Genomic DNA, 16,317 nt, shown 5'->3' on the forward strand with positions numbered 1-16,317 from the left:
CGCACAGAAACACCGTTTACCTTCCTGCCTCAGCGGTACCTATTTATCTACTTGCACTGGTGTGCTTTCCAACTGCTAGGTTGGCAGGAGCTGGGACAGAGGAACGGGAGCTCACCCCGTTGTGGGGATTCGAACCACCGACCTTCTGATCAGCAAGCCCAAGAGGCTCAGACAGGTGGCTGGATTTAGAGTAGATCCTGGCATATGGCTAAATCCTATAGATTGTGGGGTTTTGGGGGGGTTGGGGGGGATGACATGAACTGCCCTGAGATCTATGGCTGAAGAGTGGTATACAAATTTAATAAATAATAGTCTGGTGAAATCCAAGCTATACTGAAGCCCACTTCTTTGCAACAACTTACCCCTTTCTTTCAGGCCAAAGCCACAGCAGATGCTGACCTCTCATTCTTGGCAGGGTGGTTAGGAAGGAAAAGATTACTTGCAAAATATGTCCATTTGAGCCACATTTCTATACAGTGGTACCTCGGGTTACAGACACTTCAGGTTACAGACGCTTCAGCTTACAGACTCCGCTAACCCAGAAATAGTACCTCAGGTTAAGAACTTTACCTCAGGATGAGAACAGAAATCGCACAGCAGCAGCGGGAGGCCCCATTAGCTAAAGTGGTACCTCAGGTTAAGAACAGTTTCAGGTTAAGAACAGACCTCCAGAACGAATTAAGTTCTTAACCCGAGGTACCACTGTACTGTACAGGTAAGGCTTCTGTTGTGTTTCCAGTCATGATGTTTGATGTATGTGGCAATTAAGAAAGAAGAGAACTGACCTGGGGGGGGGATGGTTGCTTCCTGCCTTTGGTGCCCTTTGCTGTTCAAGAAAATTTTGTGCTATGCCCTTTTCGTTGTGCAAATGGCAAAACCAGCAGTGGTCTGTTAGGGAATGTCCGCCTGAGCCCTGCTTATAACTGCCAGCGCTCCAGTCGAACCACGAATGAATTAAACAGCTGAGAGCAAGACCTGGAGATCAGCGATCTCACCAACCACTCACCTCCACGCTGAGGAACGACACCAAAGCGGATTGCGCCCTTCACTTTATTGCATTAGAAAATCTAAGCCTGCGCACCATGTTGCCCTTGATCATCTTTTCTGCAAGCCCCAAGACCCCCATTGCTAGCTGCAGCAACCCCTCAGCAGGTCACTACTGTAACGACTGCAGAGGCACGACTTCAGACACCTTCCCACGCAGGTGTTTCTCCCTTTCTGAGCTACAGGGAAACAACAAAGAAAAAGATCGGTGCTGTTTGCTGAGAAGTGGAGGCTGGCACATTAGCACAAATGCAGCAGGGTCTCCCACCAGTTAGTTTCCCCAAACCCTCCAAGTGCCCTTATTTTCCAGGGAGAGACAGTCCTGGATTTACAGAAGCCATCCTGGTTTCTGATGCGATCTCAGAATGCCTTGCTTTTCCTTAGGATGTCTCTATTTTCATCGGGGAAATGTTGGAGGGTATAGAGTTATGCGATCCCCAAGCCAAGGAGATAAGTAAATATACAACCGTTAGAAGATATCGGAAGGCATAGAGAGGTTTTTTCATGGGTAATGTTTTATTATGTTTTTATATATGTTGGAAGTCGCTCAGAGTGGCTGGGGGAACCCAGTCAGATGGGAGGGGTATAAATAAAAAAATTAATATTATTACAGTGGTGCCTCTGTTTTCAAACGCCTCTGTAGTCAAACATTTTGGAACTCCAACACCAAAAACCCAGAAGTAAATACCTCGGTTTTTGAATGTGCCTCAGAAGTTGAACAGGAAACGCGGCTTCTGTTTTGAGTTTTCCATATTTTGTTTTGAGGCTTCCGCTTTCAGTTTTCTGTTTTCGAACGTTTTGGAACAAGAACGGACTTCCAGAATGAATTACGTTTGAAAACTGAGGTACCACTGTATTATTATTGAATAGGGTGTCCCTATTTTCATCAGAGAAATGCTGGAGAGTACATTTTCAGCCAGTCCCTCACCACCACTTCCTGCCTCTCTGCCTCTCCCCGGCTCTCACCTTTGCTTTTCAACATCCTCTACAGTCTCCGGCAGCTCCGTGTTTAACGTCTCAGGGAGGAAGAAGGCTGCTGAGCCGCAGAGCACGGCCATGATGCAGTAGATCACTTGGGGCAGAAGTTTCCATAGGCTGTCCAGCATGAAGACGAGAGGAGCCACCGAACCACCCAGGCGTGCCATGAAGGCGCAGTACCCTTGCCCATTCTGCCTGGAAGCAAAGTGGAGAGGCATTCCATAAGGCTTGAGTCCTGCAAAGAGAGGCTGGGCATTGGATGTCTTGGGTGGACGATTCCATTCTCAGCTTATCGGTTGGGAGAGTGGTAGCTGGGGTGTCTAAGGACAACTGGAGGAGACCTTTGGCAAAATGGCGCCCAGGGCTCCTTGGAGCTGGAGCCCAGAATGGGAATCCAGGTGGGTCGGAAAGGGGAATGCATGTTATGGTGGATCTATCCCCTGCCCCCGGAACCCACCCCGCTTCTCCCATGCATTCGTTTGTTTGGTTGTAAGTCTCTTTGGGTTGCCCTGGGCAAGAGAAAGCAAGTAACAAATTCAGTTACGAATAATAATATTAATAAGGGCTGAGTTGACTTGTAAGTGTCTAAGCCTTGCTAGCTTAGTGCCCTATTGAAAATAGAACTGCTGTTATCATAATGGCATAATACTGTATTGGCCCAAATATAATCTGCACCTGCAAATAAGCCGCACCTGTGAGTTAAGACGGGAGCTCCTCCTTACCTGAGGACAGTGGGGTAGAGTTCCGAGGAATACAAGAAGACGGTGGTGAAAGCAGCTTCAGAGAATCCTTTGCCTATGATGGCAACCACAGAACGCAAAATCCCCAGTGCTGGGAGGAGAAGCAGTTGGAAAAGGTGAAAGGAGCTACTACAAAGAAAACATTTGCATGTACAACAGGAAAAATCAGTGCTAACAATCCTGAGCATGTTGCCATGCCGTCGCAAGCACCTCCTGCAACATTGTAATGGATCCTGAAAAGCCACTGCTTTGTTGATATCCCTGATGACACAGCTGCGCTAGCAACTCTGACCTGGCCTCGATACCCATCATCTGGTCAGGAGGATGCAGGGGCTGAATTCAGTACTCCTGCTGTCGCGGGTGGCACTGTGGTCTAAACCACAGAGTCTAGGGCTTGCCGATCAGAAGGTCAGTGGTTTGAATCCCCGCAACAGGGTGAGCTCCTGTTGTTTGGTCCCAGCTTTTACCCACCTAGCAGTTGGGTCAAAGTGCAAATAGATAAATAGGTACCGCTCCAGCGGGAAGGTAAGCAGCATTTCCGTGCGCTGCTCTGGTTCGCCAGAAGCGGCTTAGTCATGCTGGCCACATGACCCGGAAGCTGTACGCCGGCTCCCTCGGCCAGTAAAGCGAGATGAGTGCCGCAACCCAAGAGTCGGCGACAACTGGGCCTAATGGTCAGGGGTCCCTTTACCTTTACCCTCAATAAAGATGCCAAAGCTGGCCGTGATATCCATGAGCTAGGAGTGGCAAATGAAAGCCAATCCAGTACAGATTGTCCCATGGACAGCTCGGAGGGGTGAGGGTTGTCGTTTCATCCCATAATGCACCCTTTTTGCATGCTCAGAATTTGATTTAGTGAAGCGATCTGGTTGCAACGTAGAGACTTCATTTGCTAGGCTTTCCCCCCCACTTCCTCATGTAACTCCAAACACAACTTGGCTGCCTGGCAATGGCAGGATAGCAACTCGGGGCCGGCCCTATCAGTAGGCAGAGTGAGGCAGCTGCCTAGGGGTCTTGAGAAGCAGGGGGGCAGCTTCCTAGCCCCCTCAGAAGGACAGGGAAGCTGCAGCATGATCATTTACATCCATTTTCTTGGCTTGAACAGTGTTTTAAAAGGAAAACAACAACAACAAGAGGCAATAAGAATAAAGCAAAGCTACTTACACCTTGGGACGGCAATGTTGACTCCTATGCATAATCCGGCTAGGATGAGGGACCAGGCCTGGCTCTGCTTCCGTCCAAATCGATTCACCACGAGGTACACGATGAGTTTGGCAGGGATCTCAATGGCCCCAAAGACAAACTGCGTCATGTACATGCTCAGGCCGAAGCCACTGATGTTCAAGCTCATGCCGTAGTAGGAAAAGGCCACCCCAAACCTGAGGGGAGGCAGGTAAAGAGGTGGGCATAGGAACCCCAGACTCAGGCACAGAGAGGACATTAACCCATGGGTGAGGTGAGGAGGAAGAGGAAAAAGAGGTGTCTTACCACACGGCCCCCATGCAAAAGGAGATTTTCCTCAGCATTGGTGTTCGGAAGATGCTCACATAAGAATAATTCCCACCTAGCTTCTGCTCTACCACGGCTGCTGTCTTGCTCAGCATCTGAAGAAGGGAAGCTGAGGTCAGTTCAGGAGTGGAGGACTTCCTCATGGTAGATCATCTGGTCTGCTGTCTCCCATCCTGGCTCCACCAGGCTATTAGGCATGGAACAAAGCTTTCCATTGTCACCAATGGGGTTCCCCCGCCCCAAGCAGTGGAGGTTTTCTGGGGCTGTTGTAGCACATGGGGTGCCCCATGACACCCTCAGAAAAACCACCCCCTGTGGCAATTAGGCATGAAGAAATCTTCCACTGACACGATTTTTTAAAAAAATCAGAATTCACTATTGGCTTGCATGAGCAACAGCAGGCAACTCAGTGGGGAATTGTCTCTCGTTCTCCCTCCACTAGTAAACTGTGTTGCAACAGGGGAAAGTAAAAACAGAAACAAAACTGGGTCAGAAAGCCCCACATTTATATATATATATATGAGAGAGAGAGAGCACGCAAATGTCAGATATTATTCATATTCTTCAGGTCTTTGGCTCAAACCGTTTCTGTAGCAGGATTTTCAGTTTTTAAACAGGTTTTAATTGCTGGGTGTTTGTTTTATTTATAATGGTTTACCCCCATCTTTCTACCCACAAAGGCGCCCTCCCACAAGGCAGTTCGTAATATGTACATCCTTAAAAACCAATGGAGTCTGTATTGATAATACAAGGTACGAATGTAAGAAAACGTCATTCAGTCTTGTAGGATAAAAATTTGCAAATGGATCCTAATGCATCGAAAAAGGGAGGGAGGAGGCACCCTGAGAATGAGGGTGAAGGTGAAAATTGTGGGTGCAAAGCAAGGCTGAACAACTTTGTAGCAACCCTACCATATCTGGTTTTCAACATCGCGATAAATCACTAGCTAAACATTATGATATACTGATATTATCACGATGGCTGAAATAAGGATGGTGCTATGCAGATGCCCGGGCTGGCTTCACAGTTTTTCCTGCATCGTGATTTTCACATAGTGCACTCACGCACATACATCATGATTTGCGATATCCGAAAAGCAGACGCTGGGCAGGCAGCGCTCACCGCTGTTCTATGTTGCAGTCTGTGGCATTTTCCATGGCAGTAGCACTTGGTGGTACAGTGGTACCTTGGGTTACAGACGCTTCAGGTTACTGACTCCGCAAACTCAGAAATAATACCTCAGGTTAAGAACTTTGCTTCAGGATGAGAACAGAAATTGAGCAGCGGGAGGCCCCATTAGCTAAAGCGGTATCTCAGGTTAAGAACAGTTTCAGGTTAAGAACGGACCTCCAGAACGAATTAAGTTCTTAACCCGAGGTACCACTGTATAGGGGTTTGTGTTTTCTTCATTATTAGTTCCTAATGCCCCTACTCAGTGCTATTTTTCTAGAAAAGGGGGTTCTGGAACTCTTCATAAACACCTCCCTTGTTCTCTTAGAATGACAATGGCGCCCACGTGAGAGCAGCCGGGACTGAGTTCCAGTGAGTTCCGGATAAAAATAAAATAAAAGCCCTGCCCCATCTCACCTCAAGGTTTATCTTGGCAGCAAACTCCTTTCGTCCATTCATTTTGGCACAAGCTTGCAAATGCCCGCGAGCTTCCTTCAGCTTCCCTTTGGCCAGCAACCACCTGGCAGATTCTGGGAGCCACCTGTTAAAAGAGAAAATAATCAGGTTGTCTGATACATTGCTCACATCCTCCAGCTGATTTTGAAAAGGCCATGTCACGCAATACATTGAAAGCAGTATAATTCCACTTTCAATGGTCGTGGCTTCCCCCAAAGAATCCTGGGAATGATAGATTGTTAAGTGTGTTGAGAGTTGATAGGAGACCAATATTTCCCTTCACAGAGCTATAGTTCCCAGAGTTCCTTGGGAAAGGGGACCAGTTGTTAGACCACTCTGGGAATTGTAGCTCTGTGAAGGGAGTAAGGGTCTGCTTCGGGTTAGTTGATTTATTGGTCTTATTATTATTACCATTGATTTATTATAATCCTAGAATCCTAGAATGGTAGAGTTGGAAGAGACCTAGCCCAACCGCTTGCAGTGCAGAAATCTCAGCTAAAGCATCCATGACAGACTGCCACCTCACCTCTGCTTAAAAACCTCCAAGGAAGGAAGCTCAGAGGGAGCTGTTCCATTAACCGTCTTCTAAACTGCCATCTCAAGGTAATTTACACATAATTAAAAACGCTTAACAATGCAAAAAATATCAAATACATTTAAAAACAAGTCTGAAACCTTAACAAGTGGGCTCATGTGGCAAAGACCCGTTTATCCAGCTGGGGAAGCCTGTCAGAACAAAAAAAATATCTTCAATTGCTTCTGGAAGGTGCAGGTAATGGGCATCTGTGGTATCTCGACAGGAATGCTATTCCACAGTGATCTGCTGGGTTAATCAGGCATAAGGTGGTTTCTCAAGTAACATTTTCCTCAGCTGCATAGGGCCTTATATGTTAGTATCAACACCTTGGGCACCTCCATTAGTCCAAGGTTATAGCCTCCTAAGGGCCTGTAAGGCAGATTTGTACCGCCTGGCCTTTGGCTTGGAATCAACTTGATCCCCTCCCCCTCTTTCCTTTCTCCTGTCTTCTTCTGTGATGGAACTCCTATTTGGGACTTCCTTGGCTTTTCTCTGGCCCACGTAGGACCAGTCTGGATAGTTGGCCTTGGTGAAGATTTGACGTTTTCATCCCCAAAAAGTTTTTGATTTGAATTTCTGCTGAAATAAGGCTGCATTTTAATGTTGTATTTTAATCTTGTTTTTAAGTTATATTCTAATCAACTGTTTTACCGGTATACCTGGTGTTAGCAGCCCTGAGCCTGGTCTTGGCTGGGGAGGGCGGGGTATAAATAAAAATTATTATTATTATTATTATTATTATTATTATTATTATTATTATTACTACTACTACTACTACTACTACTACTACTAAGGATGCTTTTCACTAAAAAAAGGGGGGGAGTAAGCCACACAGCTTGGCATATAATGTGTGGTTTGCGCTTGAAAGCTTGTGCGTCCAAAACATGTAAGCAGCACAAGGAGGTATGATAATTGTTAGTTTCTCAGTTCTAGGAGTGGAGAGGTGGGATTCTGAAACAAACCGTCTCTCTGCCTGTCACCCAGGTTCTAGTTCAGCCTGAACATTCAGCTCTTGGCGAAGGAACAACTTGGTGAACTATTACTTATACAAGATGCCAGTGCGTGTGGATTTAGCATTTGGCTCCAGGTGTCTGATGGCTCATTTCATTTATATCAAACGTGCTGGACACAGATTAACATAGATTGACACCCTTCTATTAATGTGTACTGGTGTCTCTGTTGGATGCAAAGTGCATGAGTCAAAGACGCGAGACCCCTTGATGTCCTCTTTACAGGCACTGGCTGCATGAATACCAAACATTTAAAACACATTACTGCCCCAAAGTATCCTGGGGACCATAGTTAACCCTTAACAGAGCTGCAATCCCAAACACCTTAGCAAACTACAGTTCCCAGAATCCTTTGCAGGGGTGCAATAAAATGTATGTTGTGCATGCATCCACTGTTACCTAACGTAATTCTGGTGGGAAAGTTAATTAAAAATCATGAGCATTAACACGCTCTCCAGTTCTTCACAAATGAGATGGTTAAACTTGTCCCTTCTCCTTTCTCATTTTGCCAGTCCCAAGTTCAGTTCACGTCATTTCTGTATAAAAACCACACACTGTACACAAAAATCCACCAAAAACCACCTATTTCCTTAGGCATGTCTTCTAATATTCACATTTTCTACCCAGTTTTGCATAACACACATTTTTACAAGCGATTTCCCCCCCCAAAGATAATTATGATTTTGTTTGTACACACTTTCCCCTAGTATAAATATATGTATACTTTTGGGATGCGTGTGAAGAATTGGATGTCGCCTTGTACGCCTCCTTCCGGCAACTCCTGCAGCCAAGGCTGGTGCCAAACATATTGTTCTGCTTTCCTTTGGACCATATCAGTGAGGCTGGGAGAGGGGGTCTTGTCATCTGGGCAGCCCAGGACCTCTATACACACTGCCCAGGCTTGCGCCCCAAAGAGGTCACTTCGGTGCTGCTAACGCAGCAGTTTAACTTCACCCCTTGAGGCACACTCCATTTTCTCTCAAGGCAGACAGATGCCAACAACAACAGGTTGAGTTGTTAATAGGAAACCAGGGTTTCCTGGTTTGCTGAAGCTACTTAAGCCGAAGGAGGAACAAAGTGGGAGGAGTCAGGCAGCATACACCAGCAAATGCCTTATTCCTGATAAACCATGAATGATGTTCGGTTAGATGACCCCCTGGGGCTCTCCCAGTTCCACAATCCCATGATCCTATTGCTATCCTGATGGCTTATCCAAACTGACCATTCCTCCACTCTTTCCAGGCATGCAGCGATGGAGGAAGCCACTCGGGCGCCAGGGGCGGCGTGCCCAGTGGTGGGGCAAGCTGCCCATAGGGGCGGGGCACACCGTGGGGGCCCCGGAGTCTGCCTGCCTCCTCCCACTCAGCCGCCCTACAGCTGGGGGGGAGGCAGTGGGCGGACCATTTGGGCAGCGCGGAGCCTGCATGCGCCCAAGCCACTGTGTCTTTCCTAGGAGAGACGCGCGACTTGGACGCGCTGCAGGCCCCGCGGTGAGTGCCGCACGGCATTTTGTCACCCTCCTCAGTGGTGACACCCGGGGCGAACCACACCCACCACACACCCCTTTCTCCGCCCCTGCAGGCATGGTCCACAATACAATGGACGCTCGGGTTGCGAACGTGATCCGTGCGGGATGCACATTCGCAACCCGCAGCGTTCGCAACCCACAGCTGCGCATCTGCGCACGCACAGGTTGCAATTCAGCACTTCTGCGCAAAGCGTGATTTAGTGCTTCTGTGCATGCACAGCTGCCAAAACCCGGAAGTAACCCATTCCAGTACTTCTGGGTTTCGGCAGTCCGTAACCTGAAAAAACGTAACCTGAAGCATCTGTAACCCGAGGTATGACTGTATAAATCTCCGTGTCTGAGCTCCTTTGTTTTTGCTTTCCTCTGGAGCTTTCTCCACTAAAGCCCTCTCTTTAAAGCTCAGTCAGGGGGAAAACGTCAGAAAAGCCAAATTGGTGTTTGCTCTGTTTCAGCTTTAAAAAGTGGCTTTTCGTGGGGAATACTTGGGGCACAAAAAATGGGGGGGGGACCTGCTTGGACAAGGAACATTTAAGCACAGATCTCTGCCTGGAAAGAGAGGTGCGAAAGGCAAGTTTGGATAAGGCCAGACCGTAGAGCAACAAAAGTGGGACAAAAAATAACCCAGAGCACTTGTGATATGAAAAGTTACAGGAGTTCAGCAGGAAGCTATGGGACAGGATTCCTCAACCTTGGCCCTCCAGATGTATTGAGACTACAATTCCCATCATCCCTGACCACTGGTCCTGCTAGCTAGGGATCATGGGAGTTGTAGGCGAAAAACATCTGGAGGGCCGAGGTTGAGGAAGCCTGCTATGGGATATGCACTGAATGGAAAGGATGCCGTAGGCCTGCCCCAAGACTTTTGCAGGCTCAAATAGCATTGAGCATAAATCCTAATGAATGCACAATAATAATAATAATAATAAGATGTCTGGAGGGGCCCACAAGCCCAGAGCAGGTTGCAAATGAAAACAAACTCATATAAATCATACAAGTGCCAAAAACAAAGCAGACAGTTGCAACCAGCCAACTGAACATAGCATCTATAGTAGCCCTGAAGTCCACCGGTGTGCCTAGCTAGGTTGCCAGCTGGTTCTGTGAAGAAGATGCCCTTGAGGAAAGGCAGGACCACAAGCCATCATGCAGGGTTAGTTTCACCCACCACACAGAGACCAGGCCCACTGCACATGGCAAAGTAGCAGCAAAGAGCAGCCAACGCCAGTCTCGCACCAGGTAGGCGATCAGAGCGAGAAGCATATTCCCCAGGCTCCAGAAGATGCTGGTTATGATCCCAGAAATGGTGCGGTGCTGGATGTCTACCCATTCCATGCCTGGAACATAGAAATGGAGTTTAGCACACAAACAGACACACAGACACACACTTGATTGTGAGAGCCCAAACAGAACAGACCTAGATCTTACTGCCCAGACCCATTGTTTGCAAGCCTTCATCTAACCATCGCCCATGTTTGGAGTCAAGGAGCAATGCTCAGTAAAAGAGGCCCAGTCAGCTGCAGTGTCTTTGCTTTCTGGTGGAGACTGGCTTTTGCACCGCTTCTAAGCTAGCCTCTTTTTAAGGACTTGAACCTTGTGGTGCACACAGCAGCTGCAAGGACAGCTCTGTTGGTGCCCACTACATGTGCAGTGTCAATCTGTAATACAGGGGAGAGCTGAATACAATATAGACCAAATGGGACAGAGGTGCCCAATTTGCAAAGTGCCCCCCACTTACAAGTATGACTGGCTCCAGTACTCTTTCCATTTCGGCCCCATTTATCTCTCCAAGCGTGTTGTGATTTTAAGGTTGGTGACTGTTTATTTTGGACAAAATAAATACATTTTCACAATGATTCAATTTTACATTTTCAGGAAGTGAGATGTCTCTATGAAGGGAATAATTAGATAGATAGATATAGATAGATAGATAGACAGATAGACAGATAGATGATAGATACAGATACAGATACAGATACAGATACAGATACAGATGATACAGATACAGATACAGATACAGATACAGATACAGATACAGATATAGATAGATGCAGATCTACTATGAAACTAATGAAGCTTAAGTTTCAGGGCCCTTAATCCTGGAGGGGCACCAGACATGACTTTAGTCCACATCGCTTAACAAATTTGGGTCTAGTAGACCCAATTTGAGTTGTGCAACTCAAATTGATTGATTGTTATATATATTTCAACAAGTTTGAGAGTCATTAGCACAGATGTTGTAACAGTTGTAAAGGTGTGGCAATCTGTTATGCAACAACCATATCAGAGCAGATAACTGTGGCTACCCAGACCCCGTGGATACCCAGATCTACGTTTGGGATATTTTTCGCTCCATAAGACGCACCTGACCATAAGACACACCTAGTTTTTAGAGGAGGAAAGGGGGAAAGCCCCATTTTTCGGGGGATCAGCTCAAAGCTGTGCAGCTTCTTTTGCAAAGGGGAAAAGCCCCTTTTTTGAGGATCAGCTCAAAGTTGTTGAGCTTACTTTGTGGGTGGGGGGGGAATCCTGTTTTTATGGGGTTCAACTCAAAGTTCTGCAGCTTCTTTAGGAATATGATAATCTAACCAGCCAGTCACATGTGGCTGGGGAATGAAACAGCCTCCGTCTGCGGAACATTCAACAATGGAGGCCTGGGCAACGGGGCGGGGCCAGAAAGGGAGCCAGCGATCGACCACACATTCGCTCCATAAGACGCACAGACGTTCCCCCTTAATTTTAGGAGGAAAAAAGTGTGTCTTATGGAGCGAAAAATTCGGTACTTGATTCCTGCACATATCTTCCGCAAAGGTTCCCAGCTCTACGGCTACAGCTTCTCAGCCTTGGAACTCTTGTTGTTCTTACCCAGAGGCACGACGATGAGAGAGAGGCCGCAGATAGACATTCCTGTCAGGGTCCTCATGACCGCCAGCATACTGTATGTAACAGATGCAGAACTCACCATCCCACAAATCAGGGTGCACATGTAAGACACCAGGAGCATGGTCTTCCGGCCGAACCTGCCACAACACCACAGAGAAAAAGGTTAACTACATGGCAAAGGAGACCGTTGTGAGCTTGGGTTCCTGCCATGTGCCACAAGAGTACTTGGCTCTCTCTCCTGATAGCCTGCTACTCCGTGTGGAAAATACAAAGGAGCTGTTGTTCTTATTTTGTATTATTTAAGGTTCTAGACTTCCCTTCCTTTGCAAAGGAGCCCAGGGCAACGGACAACAAAGCAGCAAAGCGATACAAATTACTAAATAAAATAAAAAACGTATTTGAAACGTTTAAAGACAAGAAGATCTTAGTCATTTGAAGGGATAGCTCAGCTAGTGGAGCATCAGACTATTGATCTCAGGGTCGTGGGTTTGAGCCCCACATTGGGCAAAAGATTCCTGCATTGCCGGAGGCTGGACTAGATGACCCTCGGGGTCCCTTCCAACTCTACACTTCTATGATTTAATAATTGAGTGGTTTGGTTGAGAATAAAGACTCCTTTCTAAATTCCTGGTATGCCAACCCTGCCCTATCTCACTTATGGGAAGTTCTTTAGACCAGAACTTCCCTCACCTGATGCTATCCAGATGTTGATGGACTACAAGTCCCATCATTCCTGGCTATTGGTTATGCTGGCTGGGACTGATGGGAGTTGGAGTGCAAATATCTGGAAGGCATCCTGTTAGGGAAGACTGCCATAAAGTGTGGCAATCAAATTGGGCAGATAAAGGTGTTTGTCATGTGAACAAAAGGTTTCAAGAAGGAAGAAGCGTGAGAAAATTACCTGTCTGACAGGTAGCCAAAGATCAGCGCTCCAAGCATGACGCCAATGAAGAAGAAGGTGGCTGTGGCGTGATTCAGCTCTTTTTGCTCACAGACCAAGTCCCACTGGAACAAAGAACCCAGAGTAGCATTTAGAAAACCTATAGGCAGCTTGACTCAGGGTTGCCACCATTTTCCCCCAGCAGGGCTCCTGTGTGCCTTAAATACACAGGCAAGGATTTTGGAACATAAACACAGGGTTAATTTCAAATAGATCTGCTTTATTAATCAAAACCGCAGCAATTCCCCTAACTACATTAGGTACAGTATGGAAGAGCGATATTGAATTGCCTTTGCCAGGTGTGTGGAATCTTTGGCCCTCCAGGTGTTGCTGAACTACAACTCCCATCAGCCCCTGCAAGCCAGGCCAATGGGATGGGGTGTGGGGAAAACAGCCTATTAAATCTATGTCCTGTATAGGGACGTTTTTAATGTTTGATGTTTTAATGTGTTTTTATATTCTGTTGGAAGCTGCCAAGAGTACTAAGATAATGGATTGTTATTATTATTATTATTATTCAGTAGATTTTGATTTTGAGTTCAGACACACAGCGTCCCACTGAGGCTTTTGAATGATGCATTCTGAACACTGCAATAAAGGTTCAATCTATCAAGCTGATTCAAATCAGGACTTTCCCAATTAAATAATATCTACCAAATAAGCTAGAGCTATGACTACCCAGGTGTCAACTGCATGTACTTCATTCTTAAGTATAAATTCAATTTTGAACATTTTAAATATGTGAGTACCTTTCTTTAGGGATGCTTTTGAATGGCAGCTAAAGGTTACATAATATAGGCTACAACCAGGCTACACCCACTTCCCTGGAAGCAAGCACTAATAAACTCAATGGGACTTACTCCACGAGTAAGGGCCCAGTTGACCAGGATTACATCGTTGAGAACATTCCTTTGTTTTCTTAGTTATTCTTTCCCTCAGACTTCCTATGTTGCAGATGAACTGCCAGGATAGAAATATATTAAAAAATAAAATAAAAATTGTCCAGCTTATACCAAGAACAAACTTAGTTGGTCTCTAAGGTGCTATTGGGCAATTTTTATATATTTTGACTGCGTCAGACCAACACGACTGCCTACCTGACTCTAGATGCCAGGATAGAAGTTTGTCATCTAATGATCAAACATTAACGCTCGAACAGCTTCATGGGTCAGCTGAGGTGTTCCGGGGTGACATAGCACCAAGTTAATGTGCTGAGAAATGTGGATGGCGGTAATTCCCGCCACACCACCACCACCATGACTCCCTGGGGCATAGGCGGCGGCGTGGCAACCGCCTCCTGCTCCTCAGGCCCTCAGGCCGCTTGGCAGCACCAGCAGTGGGCTGTTGTTGTCAGGCAGGAGGAGGCACCCCGGAGCCTCGCAAGCGAGCACTGGGTTCCAGCGGTCTGGCCAGCTGCACCGTGTCCACATCAGAGGCGTCTTCTGTGGGCAGCGGCTCCTGGAGCTACGAGGTGATCCGCAAGTTGGGCCCCAAGTTCTAAATTCTGGGAAAGGGAGGGGGCGGTGGAGGGATCTTTGCCCCACGGTGCCGGATATGCTTAGGACGGCCCTGCAACTGTGGCAGGAAGATTCAAGGACAGTCAGTACAGTGGTACCTCTGGATACGGACGGGATCCGTTCTGGAGCCCCGTTCACATCCTGAGTAGAACATAAGACGCAACTGCGCATCTGCACATGCACGGGTCACATTTTGCCGCTTCCGCGCATGCGCGTGACGTCATTTTGAGCATCTGTGCATGCGCGAGCGGTGAAACCCGGAAGTAACGTGCTCTGTTACTTCCGGGTCACCGCAGAGCGTAATTTGAAAACGCTCGACCTGAAGCACACTTAACCTGAGGTATGACTGTATTATATTTTGGGAAAGATCCATGTCCTGCGTTATTTTATACTTTCTGGATGCCCCACAATCCTATTATAAAGTAGTTGTGTTCTATGTTACAAAACAAGCGCTGCTGCAAGTTTCCTTTCGTTTTCCGACGTATTTCTTATCAATAAATAAAACTGCTGTGGCACGACCAAATTTTTATTCTGAAAGTGTGACCCGGGGGGGAAGTCTGAGAACCACTGCTTTAGTGAGTGAGGAGGATTTATTCTTATGGATATTTTACTGGATGAGCATTTTGTACTGATCGCGGTGTTACATTTCCCCGTAGTTTTAAATTTGCTTTTATTTGTTATGATTTAGTCACTTTGATATTTTTTTATAATGTATAAAGCAACTGATAAAGGAAATAAATAATGATCATGGTGATAAATAGTAAACAAATAATCCCCTCAGAAACATACGCTCACTGCCCAGAGCACTCTCAAAGTGGCAGAGTAACAACTGTAATGTATTTATTTATTGCATTTTTCTCCAGGGAGCTCAAGGTGGTCTTCTGTCCCTCACAATAACCCTATGAAGTAGATTAGACTGAGACCAGGCAATAATGAGCCTTATGGCCAAGTACATACTTCTCTCTGCTCAATTCCAAAAGAGCCCATTCTTTTGCACTTGTTTGCCCTTTCAGATGGTCCCCAAGCGTACAGGAAGATGCTAGGCTTACCTGGGTAGCTATGGTGGAAGTGAACTGGGACCGGTTATAAACCCACCCATTCTGGCAGCTCTGTACAGATGTGGCATTGGTCGACACTTGGGAGGAGTTGAGCAGGAGGTGGAACTGAGGCTCTGAAAACATCTCACAGGAGCTGAAGGCTTCTTCCGAATCCCTTGGGATGCTGATGAGCAGCACCTCTGCCTCGGTGAGGTTGGCAAAGCGGTCCTGATGCAGGATGGCGCAGCGATGAGCCGGGGTGGCCGCCAGGAAGTTGTGCAGGAGGAAATGCAGAGGGAGGAAGAGCCTCGGGAGGCAGAGCAGGAGCAAAGTGAGGATCTGGAATTTGCCAAAGCCCCCAGCCTCGCACAAGAGGTCTTCGAAATTCATCTTTGCCAAGGCCCTCGCTTGCTCGTAGGGGTCAAGGTGCCGCAGGAGGGATCCCCTACAACTCTTCTGCTCCACAAGAGCAGGAGGCCATGACTTTTCATGCCGTCGTCCGTGTGGACTTTGAGATGTCGATCGTGCATCTGGCCCTCACTGGTAGGGGCTGAGCCAAAGGACCTTTCGCTTTCTCTGTCCCAGGGAAATGGCGAGGGCAGTGCCATGGAGCAGGAGAATGTTTAACGCAACAACTCTTAGCAGTTGACGAGTAACCTTTAGTGCTGCTGCAAGGAAGCAGGCTAGAAATTAAATATATTACGGTTATCCACCACTTCTTGCCCCCAGAGTTAAACTTTAGTCAATGCATATCAGCAACTGTTGAGGTCAGAATCACAGCCCACAGACCTTCTCCTGCCAATAACGCTTTTCTTCTGGAAGATTGCACCTAAAATGATTAGTTTCTGCCCCAGACAAATGACCTAACCTAGGCATGCAGGTGAGGTCAAAAAATCCTAGTTGGTGACCAATATGCTCCATAGGTTTTATTGCC

General features: G+C 46.9%; 1 protein-coding gene across 1 annotated transcript; it reads right to left on the reverse strand.

Moving 5' to 3' along the window:
• Window positions 1–1,034: 1,034 nt before the first annotated feature.
• On the reverse strand, window positions 1,035–15,773 carry SLC22A7 (solute carrier family 22 member 7; the record flags this gene model as incomplete). The annotated part of the gene is made up of 10 exons (XM_083605701.1): window positions 1,035–1,223; window positions 2,011–2,217; window positions 2,745–2,853; window positions 3,927–4,141; window positions 4,251–4,366; window positions 5,859–5,982; window positions 10,175–10,343; window positions 11,872–12,026; window positions 12,791–12,894; window positions 15,396–15,773. The coding sequence occupies 10 exons, from the start codon at window positions 15,771–15,773 to the stop codon at window positions 1,157–1,159; spliced, it is 1,644 nt and encodes a 547-aa protein (XP_083461827.1). The 3' UTR covers window positions 1,035–1,156.
• Between the last annotated feature and the right edge of the window lie 544 nt (window positions 15,774–16,317).

The sequence above is a fragment of the Podarcis filfolensis genome, assembly GCF_964270895.1.
Source record: "Podarcis filfolensis genome assembly, chromosome: 3".
Taxonomy (NCBI): Eukaryota; Metazoa; Chordata; class Lepidosauria; order Squamata; family Lacertidae; genus Podarcis; species Podarcis filfolensis.